General features: G+C 38.1%; 1 protein-coding gene and 1 long non-coding RNA gene across 3 annotated transcripts in view; one reads left to right on the top strand and one right to left on the bottom strand.

The window, feature by feature from the left end:
- The window catches only part of NUP54 (nucleoporin 54), a 31,368-nt gene extending 14,698 nt beyond the window's left edge, over window positions 1-16,670 (top strand). Inside the window, exons 7-12 of one of the 2 annotated variants that reach the window (XM_006744032.3) lie at window positions 845-899; window positions 1,356-1,449; window positions 8,615-8,722; window positions 13,096-13,215; window positions 13,696-13,806; window positions 15,846-16,670. In XM_006744032.3, coding sequence (XP_006744095.1) covers window positions 845-899; window positions 1,356-1,449; window positions 8,615-8,722; window positions 13,096-13,215; window positions 13,696-13,806; window positions 15,846-15,974 — 617 coding nt within the window. In that variant the 3' untranslated portion in view covers window positions 15,975-16,670. The remainder of the gene's footprint in view (window positions 1-844; window positions 900-1,355; window positions 1,450-8,614; window positions 8,723-13,095; window positions 13,216-13,695; window positions 13,807-15,845) is intronic. The other variant, XM_081812956.1, reaches the window with a different exon arrangement.
- LOC145720280 (uncharacterized) overlaps window positions 1-20,560 on the bottom strand; it is a 32,362-nt gene that overhangs the window by 9,959 nt on the left and 1,843 nt on the right. The gene's annotated exons all lie outside the window — the stretch shown is intronic.

Here is a 20,560-nt window from a genome sequence, read left to right on the forward strand (position 1 = left end):
ACGCTTAACGACTGAGCCACCCAGGCGCCCCTACAGCTTGCCTTTTCAATTGTAGTATTTCATAGCACTTCCCATCCCATGTCAGTACATGAAAGTAAATATTCTTTTTAAAAATCTACATGGAATACCATGGATGTACCTTACTTCACTTAACTTCTATGTTATTTCCACCTTTTCATTATTATAAACTATGCAACAATTAACATCCCTATAAATATGCCTTAGAACACGTGGATATGTATTTTAGAATAGATCTCTGGTAATGAAATTTTTGAGTTAAGATTATGTATATTTTATGTTTTGTTAGAGACTGCCAAATTGCTCTCCAAAGAAAGTTGTACACATTGTAACAGGAATGTCTTCTTTTTCTCATATTTCTTTTTTAATATTTTCTCATTTTGATCTTTTTTTGCCAGCAATGAGATTGTCAGTCTCTTTTAATTTTGCCATTCTGAATGCAAAAATCACTTACTTTCATTAGCATTTCCCTGATTTCTAGTCAGTTGAGCATCTTTTTATATGTTTATTAGCCATGTTTGTATCTTTTGTGAATTAACATCTCATGTTCTTTACCCATTTTCTATTAGATGTTTTTGTCTTCCTTTCTGATTTATAGGAGCTCTTTCTATATTCTGGAGGTTAATGTATTATCCTATAGATTGTAGGTATTTCCCTTCAGTCTGTAACTTTTTTTTTAAGCTTATCCTGCAAAAATTTTCATTTTTGTAGTGGTCATATTGAATAGTCATTTTTCATTACAGCTTCTTTAGGAAGGCCTCTCCCATACAAATATTATAAAAACAGAATAGTTTTTTTCAGAAAAAATATTTCTTCTTTTTGGTAGGTGTTGATCCTATTATCTGGGAACAGGCCAAGGTGGATAACCCTGATTCTGAAAAGTAAGCATACCTTCATCTTATTTTCATATAAGGACTAAAATTTGCTAAAGAATGTTGACCCCTGGCTGGTTCAGTTGGTAGAGCATGGAACTCTTGATCTCAGGGCCATAAGTTCAAGTCCCATGTTGGGCCTGGGAGCCTACTTAAAAAAAAAAAAATGTTGACTGATAAGGCCATATAATATGGTGAAAACCTGAACACTGAGTATCACTCCCCTAATTATACTTGCCTTTAAAAGTACAATTTTTGACTGAACTTTATTTCCTCATTTGTAAAATAAAGTTGAATAAAATCTGATTTAACACTGTTGATTTCATAGTCATTGATCTGCCTTTGAACCCTAGAAATTTATTGTGAAATTACATGAATGTTACTATGAAAAACCCTAATTTCTTATACTTTGTAATAATAGTAAAAGGCTTAAGGTCTGATAATTGACCACTTGGATTTCTTCAGGTTAATTCCTGTACCCATGGTGGGTTTCAAAGAACTTCTTCGAAGACTGAAGGTTCAAGATCAGATGACTAAGCAGCATCAGACCAGATTAGATGTAAGCATTTAGCTTCATTCTCTGCCTCTGGGAATAGTAAAAAGAGATTACAGACACTTCTTTTTACCGTGTGGATTACTGTTATGTCTTAGAGGGAAACAGTATAGCGTTATGAGTGAATTAACAATTACAGTTTTGTGCAACTACTTAATATAGAGCCTCCAAAATCATGTAAATCTGATTTGGTATATTTTAACAAAGAATTTAGAATTGTTGGCTTAGCATTGCTATTAGGCTGTTATTTCCATTTCCAGCCAGGGAATGCATATTATTATTATTTGGCGGGGGGGAGGGGGTGTTCTTTTTTTTTTTTTATTTAAATTCAATTAATTAACATATAGTGTATTATTAATTTCTGAGGTAGAGTTCAGTGATTCATCAGTTGCATATAACACCCAGTGCTCATTCCATCAAGTGCCCTCCTTAGTGCTCCTCACCCAGTTACCCCATCCCCCCTCACCGGCCCTCCAGGAACACTGTTTCCTATAGTTAAAGAGTCTCTTATGGTTTGTGTCCCTCTCTGTTTTCATCTTACTTTATTTTTCCTGGGTTTGTTTCTTTTACTAAGCAGAATCATGCTGTATGTATTGTCCTTTGATGTGCTTGTTGGAGATGTTATCAGCCTAGCACACTCCTTTTATCCATTATATATTCCACAGAATTAGTGTCACTATTTGGGTTGCTTCATTCTGCTGTTATAATTATGCCCACTTTTGTGCACAACCCAGCACAGGGGCTGGAATTTGAGGGGAAGGTGTGTTGACTTGGCATTGAGCAGGTGGCAGGCTGTGCATGCTGACTCTTGCAGGAGGGCGGCTAGACTGTGAATTTGGGACCCACAGGCCGATGGCATCCATGTGTGATGGGGACATGGCTGGTTTTGCTTTTAACTTTTATTTTTCTGGGAAACTATCTCTCCTTCTATTCTGAATGAAAGCCTTGCTGGATAGAGTATTCTTGGCTATAGATTTTTTCCTTTTAGCACTTGGAATTTATCATGCCACTCCCTTCTGGCCTGCAAAGTTTCTGTTGAAAAAACACACTGATAGCCGTATAGGGTTTCCCTTGTATGTCACTGCTTTCCTTTCTCTGCTGCTTTTAAAATTCTCTTTATCACTACTTTTGGCCATCTTATTTACTTTGTGTCTGGGTGCAGACCTCTTTGGGTTGGTTTTGTTGGGGGCTCTCTGTGCCTCCTGGATCTGGATTTCTCTTTCCTTCCCCAGATTCAGGAAGTCTTCAGCTATTATTTCTTCAGACAAATCTGCCACCTTTTCTCGCTCTTCTCCTTCTGGGGTCCCTATCATGCGACTGTTATGCTTGGCAGTGTCACTGAGTTCCCTGGGTCTGTTCTCATTTTGCGTATTTTTTTCCCCTGTCATCCTCTCAGCTTGATTACTTTCCATTACTCTGTCCTCCAGGTAGCTGATCCGTTCTTCTACTTCCTCTTGTTTTCTGTTTATTCCAGGTGGTCTATTTTTATTTCCATCTAGTGAGTCCAATAGCTCTAATTGGTTCTTTTTTGTATCCCCTCTCTCTTGGTGGAGGGTCTCATGGAGGTCCTGCACTCCTTTCTCAATTCTAGTGCGTATCTATGAGCATTACTTTAAATTCGCTATCAGACATATTACTTATCTCCATTTTGTTTAGGTCTCTTGCTGTGATTTTGTTCCGCTCTTTCATTTGGGACATACTCCTCTGTTTCCTCATTCTGTCTATTGCTGTGTCTGTTTCTATGTGTTAGGAAAGACACCTACATCTCCCGCACTTGAAAGTAGTGGCTTTAGGAAGAAGAGGTCCTGCAGCGCAATGTCTCTTTTTCACCAGAAAATGGTGCTTCAGGGGTGTCTCCTATGTGTGTTGCTACAGGGGTGTCCTAGCGTTGTGGCGGAGCTGTGTTTGCCTTTAGTCCGGTCTAAAGTGGCGCTCTGCCTGTTGTGGGCAGAATCTGGTGCCCGTGTTGTTAGTGGGCCGGTCCGGGGCTGCCTTGGGCTTGAGTTGAGTCAGACCAGGCGTTTGCCAGAGATGCAGGAGCACCTAACTGCAGGCACTGTCCCTGTGTAGTCCCTTGAGAAGCTTTTGTTGGTGGGTGGGCCTGCAGTCAGACCTACTGCCTGCCCCCAGCGCACTGCTGGGGTCACAGTCAGACTGGTGTGTGGTTATCTTCCCCTCTCCCTGGAGCAGGACTCACTGTGGAGTGGTGCTGGCCCTTGTCTGGGCCGCGCGCACACTGCCAGGCTTGTGGCACCACTTTGATGGGATTTTACTAAGAGCGATTGGAGGGGGTGGATCTGCTTCGTTCTAGCCTCTTGTCTATGCCGGGCTGCAGAGAGTCTGTTCTGTCAGTTTTCGGGCTGCTTTCTGGGTTATTTATGCCGACGTGGGTGCTCTCTCGGTGGCCACGTGGCAAGAGGTGAGCCCAGGGTCCTCCTACTCTGCCATCTTCCTGCAGCCTCTCGCATATTATTTTCTTAAACACTTATTTATGAGGCCTTACCAAAATGAAGGCTATAGTTGTGATTCTTTTTGTTGGCATAGTTTAATTGTAGATTAATGAAGCACACTTAAATTATTAAATGCTTAAATCTACCTAATATCCGTAAAGGTTCTTAAAGGTAACCTCCAAATTCTCTTATGTGGAATTCCTGGTAACATACTCATTCAGACTGAATAGTGAAAAGCTTACTGCTTTATTTATTTTTAACAGAACAAAACCCCTGTTCTTATTTTTTTTTTAAAGATTTTATTTATTTATTTGACAGAGAGACACACAGCGAGAGAGGGAACACAAGCAGGGGGAGTGGGAGAGGGAGAAGCAGGCTCCCTGCTGAGCAGGGAGCCCGATGCGGGGCTCGATCCTAGGACGCCGGGATCATGACCTGAGCCGAAGGCAGACGCTTAACGACTGAGCCACCCAGGCGCCCCAGCTTACTGCTTTATAAGCAACCCATTTCATTGTCAGCTAACTAATTGATACAAATTCTCTTATTTACATTGATCCAGTATCTGCCTTGGTATAACTTACACCCATTTTCTCTGGCATTGATTTGTAGGTGATCACTGTGCTTCCTATGACAGCATTGCAGATATTTGAACATTGTAATCATTTCTTCTTTTTTATTATTCTCTTCTTTGGCTATAAACTTAAGCATGGTTTTTCATGTGACATGATTTCCAGAGCCTTCATTATCTTGGGCTGGACACATTGGATTTATCAGCATCATTTTTAAAATGAGTTGCCACAGTACTATAAATTGGGTATGACCAAAGTTCTTCAAAATAAGACCAAAGAAGCTATTACCTCTCTTTATTTTTGTTAGTCTTAGTAGAGGTTTGTGAATTTTGTTGATCTTATCAAAGAACCAAGTTTTTGGTCTCATTACTTTTGTCTCTAGTATTCTGTTTATAATTTCATTTCTGTTTTTAACCATTTTCTTTGTTCTTGCTTTGGGTTTTTTTCTTTTTCTGGTTCCTTTAGGTAGCAGCTTTAGGTTATTAATTTGAGACTTTTTTTTTCCTTCTAAGCACTGCTTTAAATCCCACAGATTTTGATAATGTCTTATTTTCATCTCTGATACATTCAAAATATTTTCTAATTTCACTTGAGAGTTCTATCTGTTGAATTTTTTTGACTAATAGATTATTTAGAAGTATGTTTCATTTCCACATGTTTGGAGATTTTCCTTTTACTCTCGTTGATATCTAGTCTAGTTCTATTATGGTCAGAGAACTTTGTATAATTTCAGTTATTTTAAGGTTTTTAACCCACATGCCTTTGAAAAGAATGTGGAGAATGATGTTCTTGGGTGGAGTTTTCTTTTAGTGTCAGTGAGATCTGGTTGGTAAATTGTTCAAGTTCTTTATTCTTGTTGATTTTTGTGTTTACTAGTTCTGAGAGGAGAATTGGGAGTCTCCAGCTACAGTTGTGGATTTGTCTTTTTCTTTCAGTTCTGTCAGTTTTTGCTTCATGTATTTTGAAGATCTGTTTCCTCTTTTCTGCCGCCTTTTGGGTTTTTTTGGACACATTTTAGCATTCTGTTTTTAATTTACTGTCCTTTCAACAATTTTTTTTGATTGCCATAGGGCATCTCTCAGTGGGGGTGGGCATTGTGTTTTGTCCCCAGGGCACATTTGGCAATGTCTAGGGACTTGTCTGGTTGTTAGAACTGGGGGAGTGCTATAGGTATCTATTGAGTAGAGGCAAGGATGCTGATAAACATCCTAGTGTGTGCAGAACAGTGCCTCTGCAACAATTATCACGCCCAAATTAATACAGTAGTCCCCTCTTATCCACGGTTTCACTTTCCGCGGTTTCAGTTACCGCGGTCAACCACTATCTGGAACCCCTATCAGAAGGACAGTAGTAGCCTAGTGCTATGTCACAATGTCTAGGTCATTCACTTCGATTCATCTTATTGGGTAGGCATTTTATCATCTCACATCATCATAAGAACAGTGGTGAGTACCGTACAGTAAGATTTTGAGAGACCACATTCATATAACTTTTATTACAGTATAATTCTATTTTGTTAATTTCTTAATGTGGCTCATTTATAAATGAGGCTTTATCATATGTATGTCTGTATAGGAAAAAACATAATAAATATAAGGCTTGGTACTATCCATGGTTTCAGGCATCCATTGGGGGTAGTAAAACATATCCCTCATGGATGAGGAAGGACTGCTATAGTACTGGAGTTGAGGAAACCTTTTCTAGATATTACAATGTATCTCCTAACATCAGTGTTAATACAGACTTTTCTTGGAGCTGTAAGCATGATGCTCACTTCACAGTTTTGGGCTTTGTTGAACCCAGAGTGGGGTATGCCAGAGGTTGGGGACAGTGGTAACTCACCACCAGTTCAGTGGTACTTCAAATTCATGTCTTCTTCCCCAGTCCTCTTGCCACTATTTTTCAGAGTCCTCAAATAGTTGCCCATGCATTCAAGTTTTATAGCTATATTCAGTAGGAGAGAGAAAGTAGCATATACTTAAGTCCATCTTGTCCAAAATCAAAATTGTTCCTATCTTTTGCTAGTTTTTCTGTGGCACTTAACTTTTCTTTACTGAATTTCAGGAGTTCACCATTACTCTGGATTTTAATCTCTAGTCTGATTATATTGTTCAGATATCTCCTCCTTTCTCATCTCTCTGCCAACTCTGCAGAGTGTCCTTAGTTGAACAGAAAACTTTAATGTAATAATATCCACTAGTATCTTGCCCTGGTTTCTTCTTGGGAATTTGCTCAAGAAATCATTCCTTACCCCAAGGTCTGAGAGTCTCCTACATTTTTTTTCCCTAATATTTTGGAGTTTAACCTTCCACATTGGGGTCTTCTATCCTCATGGAGTTCAAGTTTGCACAATAAGTGGTATGAACCCAACCTTGTTTTTCTCTAGTGGGTCAGATTTTCCAATGTCGTCCATAAATAACATCCAGTGTTATTTTCCCCCAATGATTTATCAAAGCATTTATGCTATCAGGTCACCATATGTGAATATATATATATGATGTATTCTGTTCTTTAATCAGTGGCTTTGTAGTGTATTTCAGCATGTGATACAGTGAATCTGATTCTTCTTTCACAGTTGTGGCATCTTTATAGATCTTTACTGTTCTATTAACAGTGTTAGAATCAGTTTGTCAAAATGCTAGAATTTTAGGGGCGCCTGGGTGGCTCAGTCATTGGGCGTCTGCCTTCGGCTCAGGTCATGATCCCAGGTCCTGGGATCAAGCCCCGCATCGGGCTCCCTGCTCGGCGGGAAGCCTGCTTCTCCCTCTGCCTCTGCCCCTGCTTGTGTTCCCTCTCTCGCTGTGTCTGTCAAATAAATAAAATTAACAAAAAACAAAAAAAACTAGAATTTTAGTTGGAATTGCATTAAACATTATTTGTAGAGAATTGAATCTTCATAAATTATTCCATCATGAACATGTTACATTTCTTTACTCATTGAGGTACTGTCCTTTGAAACAATTTTAAATACTTTATTTTTATTATGTTAGTCACCATACAGTACATCATTAGTTTTTGATGTAGTGTTCCATGATTCATTGTTTGCATATAACACCCAGTGCTCCATGCAATTTGTGCCCTCCTTAATACCCATCACCGGGTTCACTCATCCCCCCACCTCCCTCCCCTCTAAAACCCTCAGTTTGATTCCCGCAGTCTACAGTCTATCATGGTTCGTCTCCCCCCCGATTTCCTTAAAAACCTTGTGCATTCTTCCTTGGGTTAATTCCTAGATTTATAGTGTTTGTGAATAAATACTGAGTGGTAACATTTCCATTTTTTCTTAGTTACTGCTGGTTTAGAAGACCACTATAGTCTTTCGTGTCTGGAAGCCTGCCAACTCCTCAAAACTGGGGGGGGGGGGAGTACCTAGGTTACATAGTATAAAACATGGCTACCTACTTTTGTTCCTTCAGCATGACCTGTCACTGGAAAGTTTCCTTAAAAGGTGACATGTCCAGGTGGACATAACTAAAATATGTCTTGCACAATCTTCTTACCCTCTTTCTTGTAACCTCTTAATATAGCCAATGCCAAAGAATGATTAATTATGATAGGAACAATTATGGGATTAATTCAGGTTGGGTAGCTTTAGTGAAATCAGATTTAACTCCCACCTGTAAGGTTAAGACTTCATAAGGCAGAACAGTATGCTTTCAGGCCAGGCAAAGAGCAAATCCAAGATGCAGAGGCATAAAAACGTATTTGGTTGTATGATTAATATCCTTCCTTTCCCCCTACACTCTGATCAGTCCCTCTCAAGTATTCTGCAGCAGATCATATTGGACTATACTATCCAGAAGTAGTTAGATTTAATTGTCTATTAATGCCACTCCTGGATGTCCCTATAGCTATTGACTTTTTCCATTCATGGGCTGGTGGTTAATATTACTAAAAATTCCTTATTTCTGAAGTATATGTTTTTTCTGTGCACTTTGCCTCATCACTAAATTTCCTAGAGCTCTTAAACCTTTGAGTGGTACTTTTTAATTTTTAGATGCACAAAGGGGAAGAAATATAAGGCAGATTTAAAGAGTTTATATTTTGAGAGATGAATCTGTCTCATTTTAGAATTAGACTTTGCATATAGATAAACCTGATAAATATTTGTGATGTCTATACTTACCTTCAAAACTTTCTTTTAAAAAACAGATCATATCTGAAGATATTAGTGAATTACAGAAGAATCAAACTACAACTATGGCCAAAATTGCACAATATAAGAGGAAACTCATGGACCTTTCCCATAGAACCTTACAGGTAGTAATTTGGAAAAATTTTTTGAATAGTTTTAAGACGGTATGTGGGACAGTGCTTAATAGAGATTTTTTTTGGAATAGAGAAAAACATACTGAAAAGAAGTAATAGTAACTTGAAACTGAAAGTACCAAACTTTCTCAGTAAAACTTGGAAGATGGAGGAGAGGTCTCACAGGAGTGGGTGAAGAAAGTAAATATACTCTAAAATTCACATCTTATTGAGAGGGTAGAAGCAGTGAAGAAATAAATCATCTTGGTGCAAAGAAAGCCTGTATCAGATCACTAACATCCAGTTTTCATAAAAGTAGTAGAAAAAAAATACTTGATTTTTCAGTGCTAGAAAAGGGAGTATAACCATTAATGAAAACAATAGGATGAAAAACAAGAGAACTTCAAAATTAACAGAGGGAATAAAAGCATGAACAGCAACAAAAACTGAAATTATAAACAATCATGAAGACAGAACCATTACCTGTCAGAATCCGTGGAATACAGCAAGAGCTGTAGGCAGAGTAAAATTTATAGCCTTTAAGCCTTCTTTTAAAAATACAAATGCAAAAAATAAGGAACCTAGTACTCATGAAGTTAGAAAGACTATCAAGAGAAGCCAGTAAGAGAGAAATAAAGATATGAAATGAGTGAAACAAGAAAATTAATCATAGTACAGAAAATAAATTGAAAGCCATTTCTTTGAAAAGATCTTTTAAAATAGCTAAATATCTTATGAGTCTGAAGGAGGAAAAGAAAAATTAGTAGTGAGAAAGGAAACATTACTATAGATAACAGAACAGAATGGGAAAATACTTCATGAAATTCAGGGCAATAAATTTGGGAGCTAGAGAAAATAGCTTAATTTTGCTGACTTTATTTTTGCTAAAAAATCATCTACAAGAGACGCAAAAATCTTAGACAAATACTACAGAAACAATTCAGAAACTTAATAAATATCAACCAAGGAAAAATACCAAGGCCAGATAGTTTAATTGCTGAACTTCGTCTAACCACTAAAGAGCTATTTCCAAAGTTGTTGTTATTCTAAATAAAAGGAAAAATATATAGACCATCTCCCCGTTTTTTAAAATCACTTTGAGATAAAATTCACCAGCCATACAATACACCCATTTAAAGTATACAATTCAGTGGTTTTTAGTATATTTAGTCTGTGCAACATGGCCACAATCAATTTTTGAACCTTTTCATCACCCTAAAAAGAAACTCCATCCCTATTAGCAGTCACTCCCCATTTCATCCCAAACCCCCCAGCCCTAGGCAACCACTTTCTGTCTCTATGGATTTGCCTCTTCTGGACACTTCATATAAATGGAATCATGAGATGTGGTCTTTTGTGACTGGCTTCTTTCACGTAGCATAGTGTTTTCAAGGTTCATCTGTGTTGTAGCATGTAATAATACTTCCTTTTTATTGCTGAATAATATTCTGTTATATGAACATACCACATTTTTAATCTATTCATCAATTGATAAACATTTTGGTTGTTTCCCCTGTTTGGTTATTATGAATGTTGCTTTTAACATTTGTGTACAAATGTATGGATGTGTGCTTTCATTTTCTTGGGTACATAAACCTAGGATTGGAATTGCTTGATCATTATGGTAACTCTATGTTTAACGTTTTGAAGAACTGCTAAAAACTGTTTTCCAGAGCAGCCACACTATTTTACATCTGTTTTTGGTACCCCAAAATAAAAATCTATTAACAGATACTTCTAATAAATAAGAGATACAAATTATGCTACGTGAAAGCAGCCAGATTTAAAGGCTACATATGACATAATTCTGTTTTTATGATGTTATGCAAAAAACAACACTAGAGACAGATAACAGATCCATAGTTGCAAGGGGCAGGTAGTCAGGGGAGAGGAGTGACTACAAGGAGTAAATGGAAATGATCTGTATCTTGATTGTGGTGATGGTGACATGACTTTATCAAGATTCATGGGAACTGTACACCTAAAATGGGTGGATTTTGTTATATGTGGATCATACCTCAATAAATATGACCAAAACAACAGAAGTGCCGTAGTTTTAAATGAAATATAAGCAAAAAGATTCGAACTATTTATCAAATCCTATAAGAATATACTGTGACTAAGTAAGGTTTATTTCAGGAATGCAGGGTTTTATAACAGGAAATCTATCAGCATATAATTTATCATGATCAACACATTAAAGAAAAAAACACAATAAAGACTTTAGCAAAAATTCAAAGAAGCAAAGCACTAAAATCACATTTCAAAAATACCCAATATTATTAAGTGTTATCTTGGAGGTTTTCATAAATATAATGAATAGGTAAGTAAGTAACTTAACATAAACATTGGAAGAGATTTTCTTTTTGCTAATGACTTGATAGTATATCTAGAAAACTCAAGGGGAAGAAAACATAGAATATGGTTGAGATGGCTAGATAGAAGATACATGTACAAAAACCAGCATTTCTTTATACTAGTAGTGGAATTAGGAAAATACTCCATTTATTGTGATGAAAAATTGTAAAATACTTAGGAATAAATTTATGAGGGAAGTAAAAAAATGTGAGATAAAGTCTTTACAAATAGACATATAAACCATATTCTTAGATGAGATTTACTATTCATTTAATAAGTTTAGAAAATACAACTTTTAAAGACTTGATTAAAATCTTTCAGTTCATAAAGAAGGGTAAGTGAGAATAGCTTTTGAGGGAACAAAATAGTGAAGGGGATTGGTCAGATTTTAGAATCTATTTTAAAGTTTCTGTAACAAATCAGTGTGGGATTGGCATAGAATTGGACAATAAAGATAATAGAACAGAATAGAGAATCCAGAAATAGATGCCAGTATATCTTAAAATTTAGTGTGACAAAGTGGTAGTATCTCAATTCAGTTGGTTTATTTAATAAATAATGCTAGAGTAACTGGCTATCTAGGGGAAAAAATGGACTGCTGTATTTTACCATAGACAAAAATAGGTGGATTAAAGAGATTTAACTCTAACAAATTTATGAAGCTACATGCACAGCCCTAGGGATTGGAGAGATTTTTGGCCAGAAAGCCAGGAACTGTAAAACAAAACTGGCTAAATAATTAGAAAATTTTCTGTAGCAAAAGGTACCAGAAGCCGTTTGTCAGTAGTCATGTGACAGATACCAGAAAAAGAAAATTGAATTCGCAAATGGCACTGATTATTCATATTATACAAAGAGATCCTTTAATTCTGACCAAAAAACCCAAGTGAAATATGGGTAAAGAATGTGTAAAGGCAGTTCACCAAAGAGCAAATGCAAAGTAGTTCTTCACTATTAAAAGATGCTCCTCGAAATAAGTCAAACAGAGAAAGACATGTATCATATGACCTCACTGATATGAGGAATTCTTAATCTCAGGAAACAAACTGAGGGTTGCTGGAGTGGGGGGTGGGGTGGGAGGGATGGGGTGACTGGGTGATGGACACTGGGGAGGGTATGTGCTCTGGTAAGCGCTTTGAATTGTGCAAGACTTGAATCTCAGATCTGTACCTCTGAAACAAATAATTCAGTATATGTTAAGAAAAAAAAAAAAGGTAGCAGGAGGGGAAGAATGAAGGGGGGGAAATCGGAGGGGTAGACGAACCATGAGAGACGATGGACTCTGAAAAACAAACTGAGGGTTCTAGAGGGGAGGGGGTTGGGAGGATGGGTTAGCCTGGTGATGGGTATTGAGGAGGGCACATTCTGTATGGAGCACTGGGTGTTATGCACAAACAATGAATCATGGAACACTACATCTAAAACTAATGATGTATGGGGATTAACATAAGAATAAAAAAAAAAGATGCTCCTTTAACTTTCAGGGAAGTGCAGATTAAAGAAAAAAATGTGGGTTCCATTTATACTCATTAGTTTGGGGAAAATTTAAACAACTTACTGCTGATTGGCATGTGGGGAAAAGGATACTCTCATGTGGCTTATGAATCTAAATGGTTTGTGAAACAATTTAGGAGCTTCTGTTAGACTGAAAACATGCTTTTAAATCCAGCAGTTTCATTCTTGGGGGGGGCGGGTTCTGTATCAGCGAATCTATCTATAAATGTTTATTACAGTATTTATAATATCAAAACTAGAAACAAAATATATACCCCTCAATAAGAGGAATAACTGAATAAATTATTGGTTATTAATGCATGAAAAATTACGCAGGCATTAAAAACAAATTAGAGGCATGTATCAATATACTAACGTAGACTGCCAAATAAAAATGGGCAAACCTAATTCAAATCTTGAACTCTTTTAAGATTCTCAGCTGGTCTCTTTCAACAACTGACTGTAATAAAATTACATAACTAAAAAGAGAATCATGATTCTATTGGTATTGTTGATGGGTTTTCTTTATATAGGTCCTAATCAAACAGGAAATTCAGAGGAAGAGTGGGTATGCCATCCAAGCTGATGAAGAGCAACTGCGAGTTCAGCTAGATACAATTCAGTGTGAACTGAATGCACCTACCCAGTTTAAGGTAGGCATTTGTAAGACCATAAAGCTAGAATTTGCTAGTCTTCAAAAAGAGGAATTTTGTATACTGGTTTTTATTAAATATTTTGCTCTTTAATCAAAACTTCCCTTCTAAAGTAGACTCTTAATGTTGTTTTTGGCTTGTGTTACTGTTTCACATAATGGACAGAGGGAGAATTAGGTAACTTTATTAGAGTAGTACCCATCCTTTTAAAAAAAAGAAAGATTCTCTCGGGCGCCTGGCTGGCTCAGTCAGTAAAGTGTCCGACTCTTCATTTTCAGCTCATGATCTCAGGGTCATGAGATCGAGCCCTGTGGCAGGCTCCCTGCTCAATGGGGAGTCTACTTGAGATTCTCTCCCTCTCCTTTTGCCCCCCCCAACACACACGTGCACACACACACACTGTCTCAAATAAAGACATCCTAAAAAAAAAAAAAAAAACCTGTTGTTAGCAGTTGTAATTGGACTCGGTCTTATTTTTAGGGCCGACTAAATGAACTGATGTCCCAAATCAGGATGCAGAATCATTTCGGAGCAGTCAAATCTGAGGAAAGATATTACATCGATGCAGATCTGTTACGAGAAATCAAGCAGGTAAGTGCACTAGCACCTTTTAAAAAGGTGAATTCACTTCACATCCGTTAGGCTTGCTAATGCCCAAAAAAGAAACCTAAGAAGTTTTGATAAGGATGTGAATAAAATAGGATCCTTATGCATTGCTGGTGACAATGTAAAATGGTGTGGCTGTGGAAAACAGTTAAAACAAAAAAATTAATCCTCTGTCTACCTGTATGATCAAAAAATTAAACCTCTCTCTACCTGTATGATCCAGCAATTCTACTTCTGGATATATACCTAAAGAATTGAAAGCTGGGACTTAGATATTTGTACTTCTGTGTTCTTAGCATTATTCACAGTAGCCAAAATGTGGAAGCAACTCAAGTGTCCACAGATAGATGAATAAACTACATGCAGTATATATACATTGTGGAATATTATGCAGCCTTATTAAAAACAAAGGAAATTCTGACACTCACTACAACATGGATGAATCCTGAAAACGTTATGTCAAGTGAAATAAGCCAATTTTTATAAAAGGACACATACTGTATAATTCCTCTTAGCAGAGTACAGTTCACAGAACGGTGGTTGCCAGGGGAGGGGGAGCGGGGGATGAATATTAGGTACAGAATTGATTTGGGAAGATGAAAGCTCTAAAGTTAGACTATAGTGATTTTTGTGTAATGTGAATATACTTAATGCTACTGAACTGTACACTTTCAAGAACGGTTAAAATGAGTATTTCGATGTTTTGTATATTTTATAATACAAGACGAATTCAGTTAGTAGAGGCATAGAGGTCCCGAGACCCCGCTCTTCAACGGGCAGGTGGTAGTGGCGGCGGCAGCAGCACTTGAGAGGTCATTAGAAGGCATAGTGTCAGTCCTTACTCTGTCCCTACTTCATCTGCATTGTATTTAAGGTCAGTGACTTGACGTACATTGAAGTCTGAGAAGTAACTGCTGTATGTCATATTCCCAGCCTGTATGCTACATATAAGTTGTGAATATGTCCAGTTATGGGTCCCCTCAGGGGACCTGGCTAGAGAGGTTGGGGTGGCCAAAACCACTTTTAGACTCATTTGGTTTGAAAAATTTGGAAAGTACTGCTCTAGCTTATTTCCTTTAGTATAAATACAGTTAGGTTTAATGAAAAATAACCGTTGACTGTATCTGAAGAGATCAGAATGGTAAATTTTATAGAACATCTTTGGTGGGACTGTTGGCATGGCCCTGAGGATTTTAGATGGTTATAATTATCATCCACAAATCCAATTTTATTATGTGCTTTAGAATGGATATTGTCATTTTATACAGTTAAAAGACCAGTTTGGCCCCTAGATTCTTGGGAACTTAGGTATACAGACACTTGATTATATCCCATTGTAAATATCTACAATAAAATGAGCTGAGAAAGATTTCAGCATATTGAGGTAAAGAACTGTATTAAAGAGTTTATGCAGTAAAATCTGGAATAACATAAACACCTACCTAAAGCAGTGAAAAGCAGTGTATTGTTTTGGGATTGAATCACATCTCATCACCTAGTTTAGGACCTCGAGCAAGTTTCTTACCTGCATCTCAATTTTTTTTTATCTGTGGCACCAAAGGGTGCTTAAAAGAATATTAAATAACTTACTTAGTACCCACGAGGCTCTAAAAACTGCCTTAACACCTGGATACTTAAAAATGTCAGCAGTTGTAGTTACCACATTATCATTATTACATACTTTATACTTCAAAACCTGAAAATTCAGTTTACAGAATGATTATTTTGCTAGTCCTCTATATTCGGGTACCTTCTTGCATTCCATTTTAATATAAAATCTGTATCTTCTGTAAAATTTCTGTTGAAGATATTCATTTGATTGTTTTTTTACAGTATGTTATTGTAGGTCATAGAAATGTGTTAGCAAAAGATGTAGTATGAATGTTTAAATACGCATGTGCACTATATTTAGAGCAGCTGTTAAGTGCTGTATTGCTGGTGAAATAGTGAAAAGTCCTTATTCCTGTGGGTAACTTGCACTTTAATAGATTAACATATTAATCTATTTTTTTAATCCCTTCTAGCATTTGAAACAACAACAGGAAGGCCTTAGCCACTTGATTAGCATCATAAAAGATGACCTAGAAGATATAAAGTTGGTAGAACATGGATTGAATGAAACCATCCACATCAGAGGTGGTGTTTTCAGTTGACAGTTCGGAAACCTATGTTAAGGGTTTGTGAAATGTATCTTCTTGCTACATCAGACCTTCCTTAAGAATCAAACTGACCACATGGAGGGAAAAAAAGGGAAAACAATCCTCTCCTGGCTTTTGAGGAGTTACTGACAAATTACTTTTCATCAAATCTGAAATGACGTCCACTTCACAGCTCTTCAAAGATAGCCTTTGAAAGATTTATACCTGAAAGCTGTTCTTTACTCTGCAAGAGAAGTACATAATTACCAAAAATATGTACCATTGTACATTTTGACCACAGCATTGTTCTTAAAACTAATCAGTGTTTAGTGATTATTCTCCATTGAGCCTGTACTCTGCTTTCCATAGCAAGTAAATATGAAATACCTACTTTGCACATAACAAAATAAACTATAACTACTTGGCTGTTGGAGCTTTGTACTTCAGAATGTAAATGTACATCAGTTTTTATATATTTGTGAATTCATCTGTGGGAGGAGTAAAGGAAATCGAAGAGTATTTAAGGATTAATGTGGTTTTCTTTTCAGTCTATAAAGATTTGAAAATATATTTTTATATTATTTTACTTATTTGGAATTCACAGAACACAAGTGATTAGGATATAACAAAATTACATTTTATCATTTTTGCAACTTTTTTTTTTAGGCCTTTTTATTTCTAAAAAAATAAATTGTAATTACTTTTATATAATTCTGTCTGATGCTTTATTTGGCTATGGGAGAGTAACCATGTCCTCACAAGTATTAAATCATAATCACAATTCAAGAATTTCAGCCTTAAGTCTGATTTTTCCCTCCTAAGTAAAATGTATCAATGCTGACATATTTTGACTAGCTTATGGCAGATAAAACTTACTTCAAGTACCATCTACAGTAAAGAATTCCCTAATATATCATTAGTATTTGAAAACAACTAGAAAATCTGAATTAGATCATGTGAGTGATTTTTGAACAATCAGAAATTTGACTACAGACTTCAAGCTAGCCTGCATGTTGGCCCCTCTAGTAATGCTTTAACTTTGCATTTCTGTATGATGCTTTGGCTTATAATGAGAAGTGTTTTGAGAAACAGGCCCATGAATTTTGCCAGTGTGTTTTTGGGGATGGTGACGAGTGTGATACATATCCAGAGGTCATCCTTTCAGATCCCACTGAAGGAGTTTCTGTCCAGTTGCAAACTAGGTAAAGTTGTGTAAGAGACTGGGAATTTTAGAAATGATTCTAAGTTAGCTGCTAAAAGTTTGCAGCCACTTTTGCCAAGCTGATGGCATGCAAACTTGCTAATACCCTCTTCCATCATACTTTCCTACTCAATTCGTTGCAATTCCAACCGTGCTGGAAGAGGAATTTCTCTTTCCTTGTGTTTTCTCCTTGGCCCAGAAAACAGGCAATCTCATTCTTCTCTTCCATGTCGCAGAGTATAGGAGGTGTTTCTGTCCTTCTATACACCCTCATACTAGGAAGAGAGTTGTTGACCTAACCGATGAGAAGTTTTACTTATTGAGCCATAAATGCTAGTGCACAGATAGATTGCTAATCATGCATGCCATGTTCACTTCTCTAGCCTTTCATTTTTTTGTGCTCTGATATTCTCAGGCTGCTAATTTCACAAGATAAATACTCCTAGGCAGGGTCCAGGGCCTGCCTTTTAAAGACTGACCCAGCCAGCCTCCTAATTTTCAAACAATCCCACTGACTGCAGGTGTTAAGGCAGGCCCATCACCTTTGTTCACGTGGCCTTTTAGATAACGGGACTTGGTCAAAGTATAGGTGTGTTCGGAGTAAGTACGTGACAGTCAAGTTCTTGTGTAGGTGGGTAGGAAGGGGGAGGACCCACTTTGGCCTGAGGACTAAGTTGTACAGCACAATTTATAGTTCTGTGTTTAATCTTCAACTGGCTAACAGTTCTTGTGGACATGAAGAGAGGTAAACAGAATTGAAGCACACTGAGACTACAGGGAAGATGGTGGCATAGGAGGATCCTGGGCTCTCGTCCCCCGATAGACACACTGAGGATGCAACTAACATGACGCAACGAACTCTGAAAATGACCTCAACAGTAACAGCACGGCTCTTCCACAGCTAGAGATATAAACACACACACACACACACACACACACTCAGAAGGGCAGGGGAGGCAAAGATGCAGTTAAGAATCAAATAGCATGGTGGTGACCCACAAGCGGGAGGGATACACAGGCATGGAGGTCTTCCCTGAGGAGGGGATCAGATCCCAAATAGGGTACTGCCAACCCTGGAGGTGTTCCTGGGAAGATGAGCCATAATAACATCTGGCTTTGAAAATCAGCAGGACTTCTCACCAGGAGACACCAGGAGGGCAACAGGAAACGGAGACTCCACCCCCAAAGGGCCAGAGCCCTAAAAAACCGGGTTCGAGAACCAGCACCGAGGCAGCAGTTCAAAGAGTCTGGCTTATGCATGAAGATTTACTGACTAATTTTAGGGTATGTGCTGGAGGGGTATGGATCTGTCAACGCTCTCCATGACAAGACCTGCTAGGGCGCACAATTGTTCTTGCCCCCCACCGCCGTCCTGGAGCTTCGCTGGCCAGCTGCCAGCAGGAGCCAGGTGACACTCCACCTACCCTGCTATCCCTGCTCACCCAGCCCTGGAGTTCCCCTGTGGACCTGTCTCAGCAGGCTCCCTCCAGAGTAGCTCCTACCACGCTAAACCCAGCAGGCAGCCTCCTCGCCCCAGGCCCTTCCAAACCAAATCCTGCCCCAGGAAGGCGGGGAGAGCGGCCAAGCCCTGCCCTCCAGCACACACACACCAGTGGCAGCCAGGCCTCCCAGCCACCTGCACCAGGAACTAAACCCACCCCATCAGCACGGCCGGAGCAGCTACAGCTGTGCCTGGCAGCCAGCCACGTGCGCAATAAGCCCTGCCCACCAGGGTAGCTGCAGCCGCGGCAGCCAGGTCTCACGCTCACCTGTGCTGCACGCCCGCTCTACCCACCAGAGCATCCTCAGCACTCACGGCCCTCCAGTCACAAAAGGAGGGCGCATGCAGCCCACACGTGACACCCCTGGAGTGCCAGCTTCTAGAGACCAAAGGGACTATGCTACTGGGCCCCACAGGATGCCTTCTATATAAGGCCACTACTTTCAAGACTAGGAGATGTAGCTGACCTACCTAATGCACAGAAACAGAGAGCCAGACAAAATGAGGAGACAACAAAAGAAGACAAACCTCAGAAAAAGAACTAAATGAAACAGACAAGCAATCTACTCGATAAAAGAGTTCAAAGTAATGGTCATAGAGATGCTCAGACTTGAGACCAGAGTGGATACACTCAGAACTCTAACAAAGAAGTAGAAAATATAACAAAGAACCAGTGAGAGCTGAAAAATACAATAACTGAAATGAAAACTACACTAGAGGGAACCAAAAGTATGTTAAACGATGCAGAAGAACAGATCACCAGTCTAGAAGACAGGGAGGGTGGTGGAAACCACTGAAGTTGAGCAAAAAGAAGAATTTAAAAAATGAGGCTAGATTACGGGAACTCTGCAACAACATCAAGTGTACTAACATTTGTATTATAGGGATCCCAAGAAAATAGAGAAAGAGGCAGAAAACTTATTTGAAGAAATAAAAGCAGGTAACTTCCCTAATCTGGGGAAGGAAATGGACATCCAGGCCCAGGAAACCCCAAACAAATGAACCCAAGAAGGTCTACACCAAGACACATAATAATTAAAATATTAAAAATTAAAGATAAAATCTTAAAAGCAGCAAGAGAAAAGCAACTAGTTACATAAAGGGAAACCCCATAAGGCTATGAGCTGACCGTTCACCTGAAACTACAGGCCAGATGGGAGTGGCATGATAAAGTGCTGAAAGGAAAAAACCTAAAACCAAGAATATTCTACCCAGCAAAGTTATCATTCAGAATTGAAGGAGAGATACAGAGTTCCCCAGCAAAATTTTAAAAAGTTCATCACTACTAAACCAGCCTTACAAGAAATGTTAAAGGGACTTCTTTAAGCAAAAAAAGATCATAACTAGAAGAAAACTATGGAAGAAAAATTTCACTGGTGAAAGCAAAATATATAGTAAAGGTATGAGATCACTTATAAAGCTAGTATGTAGGTTAAGACACAAGAGTAGTATAATCAATTGTATCTACAATAAAGGATACACAAAAAGATGTAAAACATGACATCATATACATAAAACATGGCGAGGGCAAGTAAAAATGTAGTGGTTTTAGAATGTGTTTGAACTTAAATGACCATCAACTTACTATAGACTAACATATAATCTAGTATTACACACACACACATAGGATGTTATAACCACAAACCAAAAACTTGTGATACACAAAAAATAAAGAAGAATCCAGGCATAATACTATAGAATGTCATCAAATCACAAGGGAAGAAAGCAAGATAAGAAAAAAGGATGGGTGGCTCAATCACTTGAGCATCCAACTCTTAATTTTGGCTCAGGTCATGATCTCAGGATTGTGAGATTGAGCCCCACATCAGGCTCCACACCTAGTGGAGTTTGGAAAACAAAACGAAAAAGCCAGGAAACTACATTAAATGACCAGAAAAC

Source organism: Leptonychotes weddellii, chromosome 2, assembly GCF_054177405.1.
Source record: "Leptonychotes weddellii isolate Sample4059 chromosome 2, ASM5417740v2, whole genome shotgun sequence".
Classification (NCBI taxonomy): Eukaryota; Metazoa; Chordata; class Mammalia; order Carnivora; family Phocidae; genus Leptonychotes; species Leptonychotes weddellii.